At 43.3% G+C, this 19,426-nt stretch overlaps 1 protein-coding gene across 1 annotated transcript in view; it reads right to left on the bottom strand.

Annotated features, from left to right (window-relative positions):
- EML1 (EMAP like 1) overlaps nt 1–1,294 on the bottom strand; it is a 212,413-nt gene extending 211,119 nt beyond the window's left edge. The window contains exon 1 of the mRNA XM_061612128.1: nt 1,073–1,294. Coding sequence (XP_061468112.1) covers nt 1,073–1,103 — 31 coding nt within the window. The 5' untranslated portion in view covers nt 1,104–1,294. The remainder of the gene's footprint in view (nt 1–1,072) is intronic.
- Nucleotides 1,295–19,426: the final 18,132 nt, after the last annotated feature.

Here is a 19,426-nt window from a genome sequence, read left to right as displayed (position 1 = left end):
TGGATGTTGCTCCATGATATATGCCCATGAAACCAAATACTTCTGCAATTGCTTTAAATAACTGCAGAGCTTGGAAAAGTTACTTTTTAAAACTATAACTCCCATCAGCCCCAGCCAGCATGGCCACTGGATTGGGCTGATGGAAGCTGTAGTTCAAAAAAGTAACTTTTCCAAGCTCTGAATAACTGTATGTGAAAAAAGGATAATGATTTGTACTGTTGGGTGTGGAGTACTTTTAAATGAGCTGCTTTAGGATTTAAAAATGGAATGACCTGGCATAGGATTGGCTTCAATTCCTTTCAAGCATTTCCCTTTCCAGAGCAGATACAGTGCAACGCTAATACTGAGGGGTTCCCAAGTGCATTGTCTCCTCTTCCCACCCAACGGCTTGGCCTCTTAATGCCGCTGAAAATGGCATCTACTTTAGTGTGGTAAAGAATGGCCTTAGGTATGCTATGCCAAAAGCTCATGTTTTAAACTGAAGGGAGCTTGGGGTGTTTTCCCCCTCCAGCAACAGATCCATGTTTATTACTTTCTGCCTCTGTTTCTGCAGCCCTTTTGCAGTTAGGAAATGATCTGAGTAAGTTACAACAGGATGCTTATTTCTGGTCCCATTCCCAGACATTCCTCTCCCAGTGCTCCAAAGGACATATTTGGACATTGCCATTTCGACAGAATTAGTCACTTTGTATGCTCTCACCAGTTTGCAACACAAAATCCTTTCATATCTATATTTATATTTATATCTATAGTATTCCTTGTCCAGGAGCATGAGCTTTGGAGCTACTTAAATAATTTTTAAAAGACAAATAAGCAAGTATATATTCAAAGCTTTCAGTAAAGAAAAGTATAAACATGTAACCTCCATAGCATACATCCAAGAATGGCTATGTAAGACCCTAACTGGTTTTGGAGTGGAAAATCCAACTAAAATATTCTCTGACTGCAGCTTGCTCTACAGAAAGTGAGAGGGCTGAACGTTTGCCTCAGAGTCATGCTGGGTGTGCTTTTGCAAGCTGAGGCTGTGAACTAGATTTCAGGACAGTGTGGTAAATATAAATCTGGCACTTACCCACAGCTATCCCCTCGCAGTCTGACATCATGTGAAAAGAAGTTTTCTTTAATGCCGCTTAGGAAAAACCACACAGAAAAATAATAATAACAATGCAGAACTTGTTCCTCTGTCAGAACAACCAGAAGAAATGATAGCTAATTCCTCTTTCTCTGTGTCTCTTCTTTTTCTTCTTCTCAACTGTACCAGAGGAGTTTACACAGCAACAAATTCTGGTTCTGCCTTCTCATTATGGGATGTAAAGATAAGAATGTGCTTTTGTGCCAAAAGAGCATGCTATTGGTGGATAATTTTGTTGACATCCCTCCCCTTCAAACAGCTTCCTCTATAATGTCACCATGGCACATTACACTCTCCAAAAGGCCATGGAATATTTATGAAAAAGCTTTTAAGAATTACGCTGGGAATCTGGGCTCAAGTGCCCACTTAAATCATTATGATGTGGAGAAGCTTGTAACTGGGGCTTGTTTCCAGGGCATTCCTGGTTACGTAAGAAGAACATGTGGCTGGAATTTATGTACTTGAGAGAAATTGAAAGCAGGTTTTTTGGATTTGATGTGCATAGGTTGGGCATGGGAAAACCTTTCTTCAGCTAAGGGACACTTTTAAGCATTTGACTTTAAAAGAGGATATTTTTCTTGTTATTCTGTCTGTTCATGCATATGGCTGGACTATGACCTGGGAGACCGGGGTTCGAATCCCCACACAGCCATGAAGCTCACTGGGTGACCTTAGGCCAGTCACTGCCTCTCAGAGGAAGGCAATGGTAAACTCCCTCTGAATACCGCTTACCATGAAAACCCTATTCATAGGGTCGTCATAAGTCGGAATCGACTTGAAGGCAGTCCATTCATTCTAGTCAACAACTGGGGATTGGAGTGTGGAAGGAGGCCCCATCTGGAGGCTTTTATTGTGGCTGCATACACACCATACATTTAATGCAGATTCCCCCCTTTAAAAAAAAGAATCCTAGGAACTAAAGTTTACCTCTCAGAGAGGTATAATTTGCAGCACGCTTAACAAATTACAGTTCCAAGGATTCTTGTGGGGGCGTGCTTTAAATATATGATGCCTGTGTACACAGCCTTGTGGCTAGAAAAAGGAACTTTTTCTCATGTTGGGTTTGAGTCCAGCTGCTGAGTTGAGGCAGGGAGACAAACACAGGCACACCTGTGCAAGAGGGGAAAGTGAAGGGATTCCCTCTCACCGCAATGGTAAAGAAAACCCACACAGGAAGTACAGCTGGCTTTCAGTCCTAGGCTGTACAGCAGCCTTTCCCAACCAGTGTGCCTCCAGATGTTGTTGGACCACAACTCCCATCTTTCCTGACCGTTGGCAATGCTGGCTGAAGCTGATGGGAGTTGTGGTCCGACAACATCTGGAGGCACACTGGTTGGGAAAGGCTGCTGTACAGCAAGGGTGGGAAGTTGGATCTGGCTGGCAGGCTGGATCCTATTCCTTACCTTCCCCACCCCCCGCAGGCGAACTGTGGTGAGTGGGTGGGGCACCCACCTGTCAGTCACCTGACATAATCAGGTAATGACTTCAAATGGGCTTGCTTTCAGCGCTGATCAGTTTATTGGCGCTGAGAATGACCTCCTTCGAAGGAGCATTGTTGGCTGCAATCAGTGTACAATGTAAGAGCTCTACTGCATCAGACCAAAGGTTTATTTTGTCCAGCATCCTGTTTTCCACAGGCCAGACAAATGCTTCGGGGAAGCCTGCATGCAGGATGTGATGGCAATTCCCTCATCCCCAGTAAATGGTATTCAGAGGTACACTGCTTCTGAATATGGAAGTTCTATTTAGCTATGATGGGGGGGACAGATAGGTCTATTCTCCATAATTTTGTCTAATTTCCCTTTAAAGCCATCTCAGCCACATTTCATGGCATTAGATTCTTTAATGTGGTAGTAATGGGTGACTTCAACTACCCGGACATAGACTGGCCACATATGTGTTCCAGTCATGACAAAGAAGCAAAGTTTCTAGATATTCTAAATGACTATGCCCTAGACCAGTTGGTCATGGAACCGACCAGAGGGACGGCAACCCTGGACTTAATCCTCAGTGGGGACCGGGACCTGGTGCGAGATGTAAGTGTTGTTGAACCGATTGGGAGCAGTGACCACAGTGCTATTAAATTAAACATACATGTAAATGGCCAATTGCCAAGAAAATCCAACACGGTCACATTTGACTTCAAAAGAGGAAACTTCACAAAAATGAGGGGACTGGTAAAAAGAAAGCTGAAAAACAAAGTCCAGAGGGTCACATCACTCGAAAATGCTTAGAAGTTGTTTAAAAACACTATATTAGAAGCTCAACTGGAGTGCATACCGCAGATCAGAAAAGGTACCACCAGGGCCAAGAAGATACCAGCATGGTTAACGAGCAAAGTCAAGGAAGCTCTTAGAGGCAAAAAGTCTTCCTTCAGAAAATGGAAGTCTTGTCCAAATGAAGAAAATAAAAAGGAACACAAACTCTGGCAAAAGAAATGCAAGAAGACAATAAGGGATGCTAAAAAAGAATTTGAGGAGCACATTGCTAAGAACATAAAAACCAACAACAAAAAATTCTATAAATACATTCAAAGCAGGAGACCATCTAGGAAGTCGATTGGACCCTTGGATGATAAGGGAGTCAAAGGTGTACTAAAGAACAATAAGGAGATTGCAGAGAAGCTAAATGAATTCTTTGCATCTGTCTTCACAGTGGAAGATATAGGGCAGATCCCTGAACCTGAACTAACATTTGCAGGAAGGGATTCTGAGGAACTGAGACAAATAGAGGTAACGAGAGAAGAAGTTCTAGGCTTAATGGACAATATAAAAACTGACAAATCACCGGGCCCGGATGGCATCCACCCGAGAGTTCTCAAAGAACTCAAATGTGAAATTACTGATCTGCTAACTAAAATATGTAACTTGTCCCTCGGGTCCTCCTCCGTGCCTGACGACTGGAAAGTGGCAAATGTAACGCCAATCTTCAAAAAGGGATCTAGAGGGGATCCCGGAAATTACAGGCCAGTTAGCTTAACTTCTGTCCCTGGAAAACTGGTAGAAAGTATTATTAAAGCTAGATTAACTAAGCACATAGAAGAACAAGCCTTGCTGAAGCAGAGCCAGCATGGCTTCTGCAAGGGAAAGTCCTGTCTCAGTAACCTATTAGAATTCTTTGAGAGTGTCAACAAGCATATAGATAGAGGTGATCCAGTGGACATAGTGTACTTAGACTTTCAAAAAGCATTTGACAAGGTACCTCACCAAAAACTTCTGAGGAAGCTAAGCAGTCATGGAATAAGAGGAGAGGTCCTCTTGTGGATAAGGAATTGGTTGAGAAGCAGAAAGCAGAGAGTAGGAATAAACGGACAGTTCTCCCAATGGAGGGCTGTAGAAAGTGTAGTCCCTCAAGGATCGGTATTGGGACCTGTACTTTTCAACTTGTTCATTAATGACCTAGAATTAGGAGTGAGCAGTGAAGTGGCCAAGTTTGCTGACGACACTAAATTGTTCAGGGTTGTTAAAACAAAAAGGGATTGCGAAGAGCTCCAAAAAGACCTCTCCAAACTGAGTGAATGGGCGGAAAAATGGCAAATGCAATTCAATATAAACAAGTGTAAAATTATGTATATTGGAGCAAAAAATCTGAATTTCACATAAATGCTCATGGGGTCTGAACTGGCGGTGACTGACCAGGAGAGAGACCTTGGGGTTGTAGTGGACAGCATGATGAAAATGTCGACCCAGTGTGCGGCAGCTGTGAAAAAGGCAAATTCCATGCTAGCGATAATTAGGAAAGGTATTGAAAATAAAACAGCCAATATCATAATGCCGTTGTATAAATCTATGGTGCAGCCGCATTTGGAATACTGTGTACAGTTCTGGTCGCCTCATCTCAAAAAGGATATTCTAGAGTTGGAAAAGGTTCAGAAGAGGGCAACCAGAATGATCAAGGGGATGGAGCGACTCCTTTACGAGAAAAAGCATTTGAGGCTTTTTAGTTTAGAGAAAAGGCTGGTCAGAGGAGACATGATAGAAGTGTATAAAATTATGCATGGCATTGAGAAAATGGATAGAGAAAAGTTCTTCTCCCTCTCTCATAATACTAGAACTCGTGGACATTCAAAGAAGCTGAATGTTGGAAGATTCAGCACAGACAAAAGGAAGTACTTCTTTACTCAGCGCATAGTTAAACTATGGAATTTGCTCCCACAAGATGAAGTAATGGCCACCAGCTTGGATGGCTTTAAAAGAAGATTAGACAAATTAATGGAGGACAGGGCTATCAATGGCTACTAGCCGTGATGGCTGTGCTCTGCCACCCTAGTCAGAGGCAGCATGCTTCTGAAAACCAGTTGCCGGAAGCCTCAGGAGGGGAGAGTGTTCTTGCACTCGGGTCCTGCTTGCGGGCTTCCCCCAGGCCCCTGGTTGGCCACTGTGAGAACAGGATGCTGGACTAGATGGGCCACTGGCCTGATCCAGCAGGCTCTTCTTATGTTCTTAAGCTAGTTACACATTTTCCAAATAAGTATGTCCTGAATCTACTGCTAATCCATTTCACTGAGGACTTGTTGTGCAAGCAGGAATCTAACAGGTATCATGGTCAAATAATTTCACTCCCAGCTACTGGCTACATCTTGCAACTGGAAATTAGATGCATATAGAATGTTCAAAATTAGCTGGGAGACACTATTTCAAACAGTTCGGTAACTCACCAAGATCAATGGGACTACTCATTAGTAACTTTGCATAATTGCATCTTTATGGCAAAATACCCATCAAACGGGATTCTATCTATCTATACAAAACCTTTGCTGCATGGGGTAAAGGAATCTCATAATTGATTGCAATTTTTTTCATAGGCAAGTGTGGACTTCACTTTCAAATATAAGAACTCAGCTAATGCCCTCAAAAAGATTTGGGGTTAATAACAAGAACGTAACAATATGGTAGCAAGTAGAGACCCCAAAAGAGGTGTTTGGAGGCATGGCACTGGTGATTTTAGATCATCTGGATCACCAGAAGGTGATGCTTGGGGAACACTACTCAAGTCCCTGGGTGCTCCAGTATGGGGTCCCGCAGGGCTCAGTTCTGTCCCCCATGCTTTTTAATATCTATATGAAGCCGCTGGGTGAGGTCATCAGGAGTTATGGAGTGCGTTTCCAGCAATATGCTGATGATACGCAGCTCTATTTCTCCTTTTCATCTTCTTCAGGTGAGGCTGTTGCTGTACTGAACCGCTGCCTGGCCGCGATAATGGACTGGATGAGAGCAAACAAACTGAAGCTCAATCCTGACAAGACTGAGATGTTGCTAGTTGGGGGGCCCTCTGCTCAGATGGTTGATGTCAGACCTGTCCTAGATGGGGTTACACTCCCCCTAAAGGAACAGGTCCGTAGTTTGGGGATCTTATTAGATCCGCTTCTGTCACTTGAGGCCCAGGTAGCCTCGGTGGCACGAAATGCATTCTACCAGCTTCGGCTGGTAGCCCAACTACAACCCTATCTGGACAGGGAGAACCTAGCCTCAGTTATTCACGCTCTGGTAACCTCTAGATTGGATTACTGTAATGCTCTCTACATAGGGTTACCTTTGAAAACGATTCGGAAACTTCAGCTAGTGCAGAATGCTGCGGCCAGAGTTCTTACTGGGACGAAGAAATTCGACCACATAACACCTATTCTGGCCCAACTGCACTGGCTTCCAATATGTTTCCGGGCCAGATTCAAAGTGTTGGTCCTTACCTATAAAGCCCTTAACGGCACTGGACTGAGTGAATGGGCAGTAAAATGGCAAATGCAATTCAACTGTAAAGTTATGTAAATTGGAGCAAAAAAACCCCCTTCATTTCACGTATACACTCAGAACTGGTGGTGACTGACCAGGAACGAGACCTTGGGGTTGTAGTGGATAGTTTGATCCAGGGTGCAGTGGCTGTGAAAAAGGCAAATGAAAATGAAAAAAGGCTGTGAAAAAGGCAAAGGCATTAGTAAAGGTATTGAAAATAACACTGCTGATATCATAATGCTGTTATACCAATTACAGTACGGCTGCATTTGGAGTACTGTATACAGTACTGATTGCCTCATCTCAAAAATGATACTTTAGAGCTGGAAACGGTTCAGAAAAGAGCAACCAGAATGAACAAGGGATGGAGCAACTCCCCTATGAGGAAAGGCTGCAGTATTGGGAGCTTTTTAGTTTAGAGAAAAAGTGAGTCAGAGGTGACATCACAGAAGTGTACAAAATTATGCGTGGCATGGAGAAAGCGGGTAGAGAAAAACTAGAACTTATGGATATCCAATGAAGCTGAATGTTGGAAGATTCAGGACAGACAAAAGAAAGTACAAAAGAAAGGACTTCACACAGCGCATAGTTAAACCATAGAATTCACTCCCACAAGAAGCAGTGATGGCCACCAACTTGGAGGGCTTTAAAAGAGAATTAGACAAATTCATGGAGGATAAGGCTGTCAATGGCTACTAGCCATTATTCCTGTGCTCTGCCAGCATAGTCAGAGGCGGTATGTTTCTAAACACCAGTTGCCGGTAGCTACAGGAGGGGAGAGTGCTCTTGCACCCAGGTCCTGCTTGTGGGCTTCCTATGGACATCTGGTAGGCCACTTTGAGAACAGGATGCTGGACTAGATGGGCCACTGGCCTGATCCAGCAGGGTCTTCCTATGTTCTTATAGCTTGGGTTGTAGCAGTGGATCCACCAGGTCACCCCCTGCCTCCCTCCCCACAGTTCCACTTAGGTTTGCTCTGTTATTTGGATGTCACGAAGTTCTGCATGAAATAGTGAGCCATTTTCTTCTAATCACTTTTTCAAAGTCATTTATAGACGCCATGCTTTTCCATGAGTACCCATTCCACTTGGCTACATCAGAGAGTGAGATATTTATTTATTTATTTATTTGTTTATTTATTTATTTATTGCAGTTGTATACCGCCCCATAGACAAAGCTCTCTGGGCGGTTTACAGCAATCAAAAACATTAAAACAAATATACAATTTAATACACATATTTTAAAAACAATTTAAAACACAAATTTAAAATTTAAAACAATATAAAAACAATTTAAAACACATGCTAAAATGCCTGGGAGAAGAGGAAAGTCTTGACCTGGCGCTGAAATAAATACATATTTATTTATGTATTAAACTTCTATCACACCATTCCCCCCAAATTTTGTTTCTGGGGAGTTGCCTGTGTTGGAGGAGATGCTGTCTGCATTTTGTCTGTGTTTTATCTGTGTAGGTATTTTGCCTGGATTTTTGGTGGGTGTGTGTGTCTGAGCACCACCAGTTTTTCTTCTGTGAAACAGGTAGTTTGTGGTGCCCCGTGACAGATTTCCAAATGTGCACCTGGGTACAAAAAAGGTTGGGGGATTCCTGAGTTGAAGAAATGGAGGCATAGCAGCAGCAGCAGTAGCACAGGCCATAGCACAGACCCTCGTCCAACCCTGCCTACAGTTATAGAGTTGTACAAACTAATTACACTAACACAAGACTGGTGCAAGAATTCCACCGATGGACCTCTCCCCCATTCTGGTCTTTCAATAGAATGTCGGAGTAAAATTATGCCTAGATGTAATCTTACTTCACTGATTTAAGAACGAGAAATGAATTGTTCTTGTTCAGCCTCCATTTATCTTGCCCAACAGAGGCCACCCAGAGTGATTGCTTTGGTTAATCAAGTCAGATCTGATTATTACGTGTGCAATTTTCTATTTGACTGAAGCGAGCGCTCAGCAGTGCAGCTCCAGAAGAGCCGCTATCTTGCCCAATCAGAAACACAACATGCTCAAAATGAAATATATCCTTTCTAATTTATGCAGATTCAGTTGGTGTCACCCCTCCCCCCCATGGTCTTTCTTCTTCAGAGGAAAATGTTAGCTGCTGGGAGTCACGAGACCAAACAGTAAATCAAAAGCAGGTGGAGAGAGAAAAAAGAGATGGCAGGTGCTTTACATTTTCTCATTTACATGAGTCTATAAGGAGCACGCTGCAGGGGTGTAGTTGTCGGGGGGGGGGTCTTAGACCCCTTACATTTTTGAGAGCAGGGTCCCAGCTAGGTTCCTATATCTCCAGCGTTGTATGAGCCAATCTAAATGGGAGTGTGTTAGCCACTGAGAAGAATCTTCTAACATGCTTGGCCTTTCCTGCTGATTGCAGCCAATCAGAGTGAAAGGAGATGAGTCAGCCACTGAGAAGACTAATCTCAACAGCTTAAATGGAAATGGACTACCTTCAAGTTGATTCTGATTTATGGCAACCCTATGAATAGGGTTTTCATGGTAAGCAGTATTCAGAGAGGGGTTTACCATTGCCTCCCTCTGAGGCTAGTCCTCCCCCCTGACTAGGGCCTGCTCAGCTTGCCACAGCTGCATAAGCCATCCCCTTCTTTATCCACAACTGCCAGCTGGGGGGCAACTGGGCTCCTTCGGACTATGCAGCTTGCCCACGGCGGCACAGGTGGTAGGGTACGTAACCCCTGAGCCACTCCCTGTGGGGGTGATCTTTAGCTGGCCCTTTACACCCAGGAAACATGAGTGGGGATTTGAACTCACAGACTTTGGACTCCCAGCCAGGCTGTCCTCCCCACTGTGCTACACCAGCTGTATTACTATTAACAGAAGCAAAAGAAAATGATTTACTAGGGGAAACTTCACTAAAATTGCAAAGTAAATCAAACATATTTAAAGTGACTATCTGAACTATATCAACTGCCTTAATAATGTTGCTTCCTCCTTGCTAAAACAAGATCAGCACAGCACATGTCTTGTTATTGTTATTTGGGCTGATTGCAGGTGTTGCCACCACTCACCATATGCTCAGAGGCACAAAAGGGAGGAGGAAGGACAGAGGGGAGGAGGGGGATAACAGCAGGTGGGAGGGGGAGGGGAGGAGCGTATTGCATTCAGTGGGACTTACTCCCCTGCAATCATGCTTAGGAAAGGCGAAACTGACCGCAAGGGTGGAGAAGAGGGAGAGAGGGCTGGAGTGGTCAGGGGAGGACAAATAAGGAAGAAGGGAGGGGAGGAAGAAAGGAGGAAGAAAGGAGGAGGAGGAGGAGGAGGAGGGGAGAGGGGAAGGAGGGGAAGGGGAAAGTCAGGTCTGCTCATTTGCATGCTTATGAGTTCAATGGGATTCACTGCCGTGAAATCATGCTTAGGATAGGTAAAACTGACCATGGGGGAGGAGGAGAAGGGGGGAGGGAAGATGAGAGGGAAGGAGGGAGGCAGGGATTGTAAGGAGAAGGGGAGGGGATAGGAGGGAGGAGAAGGGGAGGGCAGGGCAGGTTTGATCATTTGCATGCTTCTTGAGTTCAATGGGATTTACTCCTGTACAATCATGCTTAGGATAGGTGAGACTGACCTCGGGGAGGGGCAGGGAGGGGGAGAGAAGAAGAGGAAGGGTAGGAGTAGGGAAGGGAGGAAGGGGGAGGGGAGTAGGGAAGGGAGGAAGGGGGAGGGGAGCAGTAAGGGGAGAGGGAGAGGGAGGGGAAGAGATTGGATCGTGATGGTCACTGGTCAGAGGAAAAGCCTAGGAAAACATTGTGAACAGTATCATTGTTTTTCAGGGTTTCCCCCACCTTTCTATTCTACAGCAGGCACATGTAGTCCCCCATCCAAATTTAAACCAAAGCTGTCCCTCAACACATCCACAACAGACCTTTATTCCACTTTAGACAGTCCTGGCTTCCCACAAAGAATCCTGCAAAGTGTGGTTTGTGAAGGGTGTTGACTTGCTAGAAGAGGCCCTGTTCCCCTCCTGGAGCTATAATCCCCAGAAGAGAGGCTTACTGTTAAACCACTCTGGCCACTGGAGCTCTGTCAGGGGAAGAGGAGACTCCTCACAACTCTGAGCACCATTCAAAAATGACACTTCACAGGTTTCTCTGGGGGAATCCATGACTGTTCCAAATTGAATAAATGTGTAGCCTGGGTGTGGCACCTGATTAGCCAAGCAAAACAGCTGTGAGTCTGGCTTTTAGAACACTGACAGTTGATTCTTACTGAGCATGATCAACACTATAATAGACTTCAATGTTAAATTTCTTAAATTAATTAAAATTCAGCCAGACATTTTCTTTAACTTTTAAACTGCAGAAGATGAAGGTCAGAGTATGGGGCAAGGTCAGTAAGAGGATTATAGGTGTTTGTGATCATGGCTGATTTTTCATTAATTTCAACAAATTATGAGACCACTGACAGAAAGAAGTCCAAAAGGGGTCTGGGGTTTTTTTCTCTTGTTTTACAGTTTGAACTCTTGATTCTCTCTGAGTGTTTTGTGTATTGCCATGAAAATTGAGAGGGTTGTTAAGCAAGTGTTTCTGAGTTCAGGACTATAAGTTTTGTAAGGGTTTGTTTTGAAATGAGTTTATGGAAAGCAGCAGAATGGCATGGGGTATTTTCAATTCGTTGCAGAATGTGAAAATCCACGCTGGCTATAGTAGACAGCCACTCTTATGGCTGTATAACTTTGTACCGTTTTTAATGGTGTTGTGCACCACCCTGATATTTTATGATATAATAGTTTTAATAAACAAATAAAAAAGTTCCCTGCCTGATGGAGGTGTGGCAGCTGCTAGCCTGCATCTCCCTCACATTGTCCTAACATTTCAATAAATGTATGATGTGTGTGACATCATCTCAGTCGGCATTTCCCTGCAACTGTTCCAGCTTGTTGCCTGCTGCATGCAGGGACATGGAAAGGCTGGATGCAATGACATCATCGGCACATATCATTTCTTAAGGGGATTGCTATGTCTAAGAGAGGAGAAAGTAAGATGTTAAACTTGGGCCGGAGGCTAAACGTTCTGCCCTTGGTGATTCCAATTATTAATAATCAAGCCTGCACCTGTCTGAACAACCTTATAGCTGCAGTTCCCTCTCAGTTTTGTAGGTCTCTAGGACCGCCGTACAAAAAATAAAAGCAAAGTGGCAGGCAGGAGAAAGGAGAGAATAGAGGAAGGAAGCAATCTCTGTAAAACAGAATATGTGAAGAAAAAAATAATTTGCTTCTGTCTTAAATCTTGTCTGAGTTTTCCTTACTGGAAAAACCAAAGGAAATTACTCCTCTTCCATTTAGTACTCTCTCTCTCTCACTCTCTCTCACTCACTCTCACACTCACTCACTCACTCACACACACACACACACACACATACACACACACTCAGACAGAGACAGACAGAGAAATTCACATTTTGTTAATGTAAGGATCTGTCAATTTCTGTTCACTCCACTTCTCATTTTTCCAATCTTAAATTCACTTCTCCACATTTCTTCAGCAATTTGCAATTTAAAAGAAAACCTGATGAAAATTCTTCAGCATTTTATTGTGACTTTCTCCTAATAAACCCATTTGTCTGTAGTTTTAACTAATTTACACATTTTTGCAAGCAGTTTCTCCTCATATGCTGCATTTTTGTGTATTTTTGATAATACTTTTTTTTGCATACTTTCCACTAATATATGCATTTTTGCAAGCAGTGTTTGGTTGGACAACATCACAAAATTCGGATAACTGTGAATTTTGAAGGGTGGCTGTGTTTCGGTTCTCATGTTGTTTTGGAAAGTGCAAATTTGATAAATATAGCTCTAAAGGAGAGCTGAATTGAATTTCTCCCCCATCCCTAAAACCTCCATGTTCAGATGCATCAGGCCTCCTGGAAGCTTCTGTCTTTCCCGGAGGCATCTGGTTGGCCGCTGTGGGAATCAGGATGCCAGACTAGATGGATGTCTGATCTGATTCAACAGAATACATCTTATGTTCTTAACAGAGCAATCCAACTCAGGGGAAGCTCACGGAAGGGGAGCTGGCAGAAGAGGAGCTGGCGGGAAGATTAGTAGCCTTCAATTGCCATTCAGAAGCCTCTGGGCCAGCTGAATGCTGGCTCAGCCGGGAGCTGTGCACAGGGACCAGAAAATAAAAGTCAGATTTCCATTGCAATTATCTTATTACACCAACCTTTTTCCTCGATTAACTTTTGCCTGGACCTGCAAGAGTGTTCCAAACATGAGTTAGATGTGGCCTAAGCCCCCCTTCTTGCCCCTTCCTCCCAACATGCCACTGGAATGCCCTTTTTGGGTCTTCCACCGGCTTCCACTGGCTCTCCTTCCACTGGGCTGGGCTTCCCTGGCAGACATCAGCTGAGACAGCTGGGTTCTGGCTTCACTGCGGTTGAGCTGGGATGAGGGGCATCTGCCGGCGTAGCTCGGTGTAGCTTTTTGAGCTGGGGATCTGCCGTATCCAGCTCCCCTCAACCTGGCATACATAGCAGTTGGATTGCACCCTAGGTTAGGTATATATATAAAACATTTAATTCCCCAGTTTAAAATGTTATATGTCCCTCCTTTCCATGCACTTAAGTTTGCTACAGGTTTTAAAAAACACAAGACACACAGCTGCAAATTCTGTTACCCTGCTATGAACTGGAAAGATTATAAATGAAAATAAAATAATCTACTGAATATTGGTCCCATGCACTGACATAAAAGGAAAGTTGCTTAGTGGATCATGTCCTTCCTCACTTTATTTTTGAGACGTTGGCTTAAGAATATGAAAGCATAACAAATATCCCACCAGAAGCAAAAAAGATAGTTGATTGTAATTTTGCTACTGCAAAATCAGGGCATTAGATATGCTAGGGTGCCAAAAGGTGTGTGGGAAGCACCTATCAGTTTTGCTTTTCAGGACCAAGCTCATAGCTTAAGAATAAGAGATGGAACTATTTTGCATCCATTCCTCTGATGTCCTCTGCTGAAGGGAACATAATCTTTTTTTTCAGATGACAACAATTCAGTAGTGCAGGATTTAACTTTGCCAATTCAAAGAAAGAAAGAAACAAGAAAGAATTCTAGCCACCTCAAGGAACAGTTGCATCTAGAGTTAGTTAGGGGTGAGCAGTGAGGTGGTCAGGTTTACTAAATTGTTCAGGGTGGTTAAAACAAAAAGAGATTGTGAAGAGCTCCAAAAGGACCTCTCCAAACTGAGTGAATGGGTGGTAAAATAGCAAATGCAATTTAATGTTAGCAAGTGTGAAGTGCTGCATATTGGGACAAAAAAATCTTAATTTCACATATACGCTCAATGGGGTCTGAACTGGCAGTGACAGACCAGGAATGAGACCATGGAGTCACAATGGATAGCTCAATGGTGATGTTGATCCAGTGGGCAGCAACGGTGGAAAAGGCAAATTCCATGCTAGGGATCATTACTATGTACTGCCTTCAAGTCGATTTCGACTTATGGCGACCCTATGAATAGGGTTTTCACAAGGCTGAGAGGCAGTGACTGGCCCAAGATCACCCAGTGAGCTTCACGGATTCGAACCCTGGTCTCCCAGGTCGTAGTCCAACACCTTAACCACTACGCCACACTGGCTCTCTAGGGATCATTAGTAAAGGCACTGAAAATAAAACTGCTGCTATCATAATGACGTTATACAATTCTATGGTGCAAACGCATTTGGAATACTGTGTTCTGGTTGCCTTACCACAAAAATGATATTGTAGAGCTGAAAAAGGTTCAAAAAAGGACAACCAAAATGATCAGAGGGATAGAGGAAAGGTTGCACCATTTGAGCATTTTTAGTTCTGGGAAAAGGCAAGTAAGAGATGACATGGCAGCAGAGCTTGGAAAAGTTACTTTTTTGAACTACAGCTCCCATCAGCCCCAGCCAGCATGGCCACTGGATTGGGCTGATGGGAGTTGTAGTTCAAAAAAGTAACTTTTCCAAGCTCTGTGGCAGACGTATATAAAATTATGCATGGCATGGAGAGAGTGGATAGAGAGAGGTTTTTCTCCCTCTCTCATAACACTAGAACTTGTGGACATCCAATGAAGCTGAATGCTGGAAGATTCAGGACAAAGAAAAGAAAGTACTTCTTCACGTGGGTCAAAGTTAAGCTATGGAGCTCGCTCCCAGAGGAGGCAGTGAAGGCCACCAACTTGGAGGGCTCTAAAAGAGGATGAGACAAATTCATGGAGGAGAAGGGTACCAAAGGTTACTAGTCACAATGGCTATGCTTTGCCTCCACAGTCAGAGACAGCATGCTTCTGAATAACAGTTGCTGGAAACTGTAAGAAGGGAGATTGCTTTTGCGCTCAGATCCTGCTTGTGGGTTTCCCACACAGGCATTTGGGCGGCCACTGAGAGAATTGGATGCTGGACTAGATGGGCCATTAACCTGATCCAGCAGGCTCTTCTTATGTTCTTATCTGCAATTCAAGCTCCTGTTAGGAAGCTGGGGCAGTGAAACTGTTGGCAACCATCATTGGCAACTAACTCAGCAGCAACATAAGAATCTGCCTTATACCAATTCACATTGCAAATCTGATCCTCTAGCTTAGTGTTTTTCAACCTTTTTTATTTTTTTGTTGCTGGACTACAACTCCCATCAGCCCCAGTCAGCATGGCCAATGGTCAGGAATTATGGGAACCGTAGTCCAGCAACAAAAAAATAAAAAAAGGTTGAGAAACATCATGAAAATCTTATGAATGGAGTACCCCAAATGCAACACAAGATAGTGCTGGAAGATGAGACCCCCAGGTCAGATAGCACTCACCGAGCTACTGGGGAAGAACAATGGACAAGTACAAGTAGCGCTGTGACAAATGATGCAGCTGGGTCAAAGCCGAAAGGAAGCCCAGAGGCTGATGTGCACAGATGCAAAAGGAGAGTCTGGAGTTGTACAACACACACAATAGGAACATGGAATGTGAGAAGCATGAACCAGGGAAAGTTAGAAATTGTCAAGCAAGAAATGGAACATATCAACATTACAATACTTGGCGTGAGTGAATTAAAATAGACAGGAATGGGACACTTTCAATCCGGCAACTACAAAATATGTTTTGCAGGAAATGAGAAATTAAGAAGAAATGGGGTTGCTTTAACAGTGAGATGTGATGCAGCAAAAGCAATTGGGAGCTATAACACAAGGTCTGAGAGAGTGATATCAATGAGATTAAATGGGAAACCTATTAATATAACCATAATCCAAGTCTATACTCCAACAGCAAATGCAGAAGAAGAGGAATTGGAGAGATTTTATGCAGAAGTACAGGAAGAAATTGATCACACACCAAAACAAGATGTGCTGATAATTATGGGGGACTGGAATGCAAAAGCAGGGAACAGAGAGGAACTAGGAATTGTGGGGGAAAGGGGCTTAGGAGACAGAAATGAAGCAGGAGAAAGACTTATTGAATTCTGTGAAGCCAATAATTTGTTTCTTGCAAACACATTTTTTGAGCAACTGAAAAGGCGACTGTACACATGGACATCACCAAATGGTCAATATAGGAATCAAATTGATTATATAATAGGTAGCAGAAGATGGAGAAGTTCTATACTTTCTGCAAAAACAAGACCAGGAGCAGACTGTGGTACAGATCATGAATTGGTAATATTGAAAACCAGAGGAAAGCTAAAGAAGAATAACAAGCAATCATAATGCCAAAATACAGTTTAAATAACATCCCAGAAGAACATAAAGATCAAATAAGGAACAGATCTGAGGCTTTACATTTAGTTGAAAGAGAATCAGAAGAACCATGGATTGAAGTCAGAGACATTATCAGGGAAGAATGCAAAAAGCCAATACCTCTAAAAAAGAAAGAAAGACCTCAGTGGATAACTGATGAAACTCTTAAAATAGTTAAAGAAAGAAGGAAAGCAAAAGGAGATAGAAACATGGTCAGAAACCTAAACGCAGTAATACAGCGACTGGTACATAGGGACAAAGAGAACTATTACAATAGCTATTGTATAGACATAGAAGAGGACAACAAAAAGGGAAGAACAAGAGCCCTATTCCAAAAGATTAGAGAAATGAAAGGGAAATTTAAACCAAGAGTAGGGATGTTGAATAATCAGCAGGAGAACACACTGACTGACCGAGATGAAATAAAAGGAAGATGGAAGCAATACACTGAAGAACTCTACAAAAGACATACAAGGATGACAGATTGATTCATGGAGGAACCGTATGATGAAGAACCAGAAATTTTAGAATGTGAGATGAAAGCTGCTCTTAAAATACTTGGAAGAAATAAATCACCAGGAACAGATGACATACCAGTAGAGTTCCTACAAGTTACTGAAAAAATTGTCAACAAATATGGAAAACTAAACAATGGCCCATAGACTGGAAGCGTTCAATATATCTGAAATGGAAATGGACTGCCTTCAAGTCAATCCCAACTTATGGCAACCCTATGAATAGGGATTTCATGGTAAGCGGTATTCAGAGAGGGGTTTACCATTGCCTCCCTCTGAGGCTAGTCCTCCCCAGCTGGCTAGGGCCTGCTCAGCTTGCCACAGCTGCACAAGCCAGCCCCTTCCTTGTCCACAACTACCAGGTGGGGGGGCAACTGGGCTCCTTGGGACTATGCAGCTTGCCCACGGCTGCACAGGTGGCAGGACACTTAACACCTGAGCCACTCACTGTGGGGTGATCTTTAGCTGGCCCTTGACACCCAGGAGACACGAGCGGGGATTTGAACTCACATACTCTGGACTCCCAGCCAGGCTCTCCTCCCCACTGTGCTATATCTAGTTCCAAAGAAAGGGGATCTCTATGTATGGATGTGAAAGAAGTTGGATGTGAAAGAAGCGGATAAGAAAAAAATCAACTCATTTTAAATGTGGTGTTGAAGGAGAGCTTTGCAGATACCATGGACCGTGTAAAAGACAAATAATTGGGTGTTAGAACAAATTAAACCAGAACTATCACTAGAAGCTAAAATGATGAAACTGAGGTTATCATACTTTGGACACATCATGAGAAGACGTGATTCACTAGAAAAGACAATAATGCTGGGAAAAACAGCAGGGAGTAGAAAAAGAGGAAGGCCAAACAAGAGATGGATTGATTCCATAAAGGAAGCCACAGACCTGAACTTACAAGATCTGAACAGGGTGGTTCATGACAGATGCTCTTGGAGGTCACTGATTCATAAGGTCGCCATAAATCATAATCGACTTGAAGGCACATAACAACAAAGCTCAGCATTATCTGCAGCAGCTCTCCACATAGCGGTGTTTTCCAGCCCTATCTGGAGATGCCAGAGATTGAACCTAGGATCTTCTGCATGCAAAAAAGATGTTCTACCACTGAGCTACAGCCCTTAACTCCAAAACAGCAACAACACTACTGCACTTCGGCAAACTCCGAAAGAAATGAGCTCTGCAAGGTTTTTCACTAACCCTTGCCAAGTGTTCTGCAAATCAGCCTCAATGAGGCCAGGAAAAGAATCAATAACCTCCCAAGACTCCTTGGATCTGCAAGGTTAACAGAAGCAGAGCTCAAGAGCAGGAAATCCCCTAGAGGAATTAAGTAAAGGCAATGTTATGCTTTCAGCAGCCTTGAGCAGTAGCCATTGGTTATGGGCTGTAAGTGCTTCACAGGCTAATTGCTGATGACTGAGTGAGGATTTCCATTCCATAATAAAGCAAGGCGGGCACAGCACCGATGAATTATGGTCTCAAATCTGAGAAATGAAAACTGGTATTATGGACAGAAACAGCACACCTCTGTCCTTGGATTAACACAAAGGGTAATTCCTATCAGGGGAGGCAGCTGTCATCCCTTGAATTAGAATAATGATATATGGGACCAAACAGGGCAATACAAATCCCTGATCATTCTGCTACTGTCTTTTTTAAAAGGCAGTTTTATTCTGCAAGTTAGCTGTTAGCTTTTATGCTCCCAAATTATCATCATCATCACAACCCCCTCCTCACTCACATTCCTCAATATGTTGATATTGAAATCAGAATTTTTTTTATTTTTTTTTAAATGCACTGGAGAAATAAGAGCCCTACAGGGTACTCGGGGTTAATTTGACCTGAGCCTTTGCCCATTTCTTCTCTCCATGTTTTTACTGAAAAGAGCAATAAAACAGCCCAGTCTTTAATTGGTGTCAGCCTATTCCTGAGTAAAGCTGAATGAATTTAGGATCACTTTATCACCAGTGAGCATTCAATACACTTAACTGATTGTAACTGTAAAAAAAAAACACAACCAAGGAGGTCAAACAGCCATTGTTAATTAAGCCAAGTGTTGCAAAACGGTTACGTGTATCTTAAAAACAGGCTGATGCCATGGCACCTCTTAATTATCCTGTACATGACCCCACTGGCACCAAACCGTTCATCCCCATTATTTTTTATTGGGTGCAGAGCTTGACTCCTGTATCTGCTGTTGGAGGGCGGAGAGGAGTGGGCTGATTCTCACATCCTGGAAGATATTACAGTTAGCAGCTAGCTGCTCTCGCTTTTCGAATCAGAAACATTGGCAATCACGAGCTGGGGAGACAGAACTGTGCTTGCCAAAGC

The sequence above is a fragment of the Rhineura floridana genome, chromosome 2 (assembly GCF_030035675.1).
Source record: "Rhineura floridana isolate rRhiFlo1 chromosome 2, rRhiFlo1.hap2, whole genome shotgun sequence".
NCBI lineage: Eukaryota > Metazoa > Chordata > Lepidosauria > Squamata > Rhineuridae > Rhineura > Rhineura floridana.
This window is presented reverse-complemented; position numbering and strand designations above follow the sequence as displayed.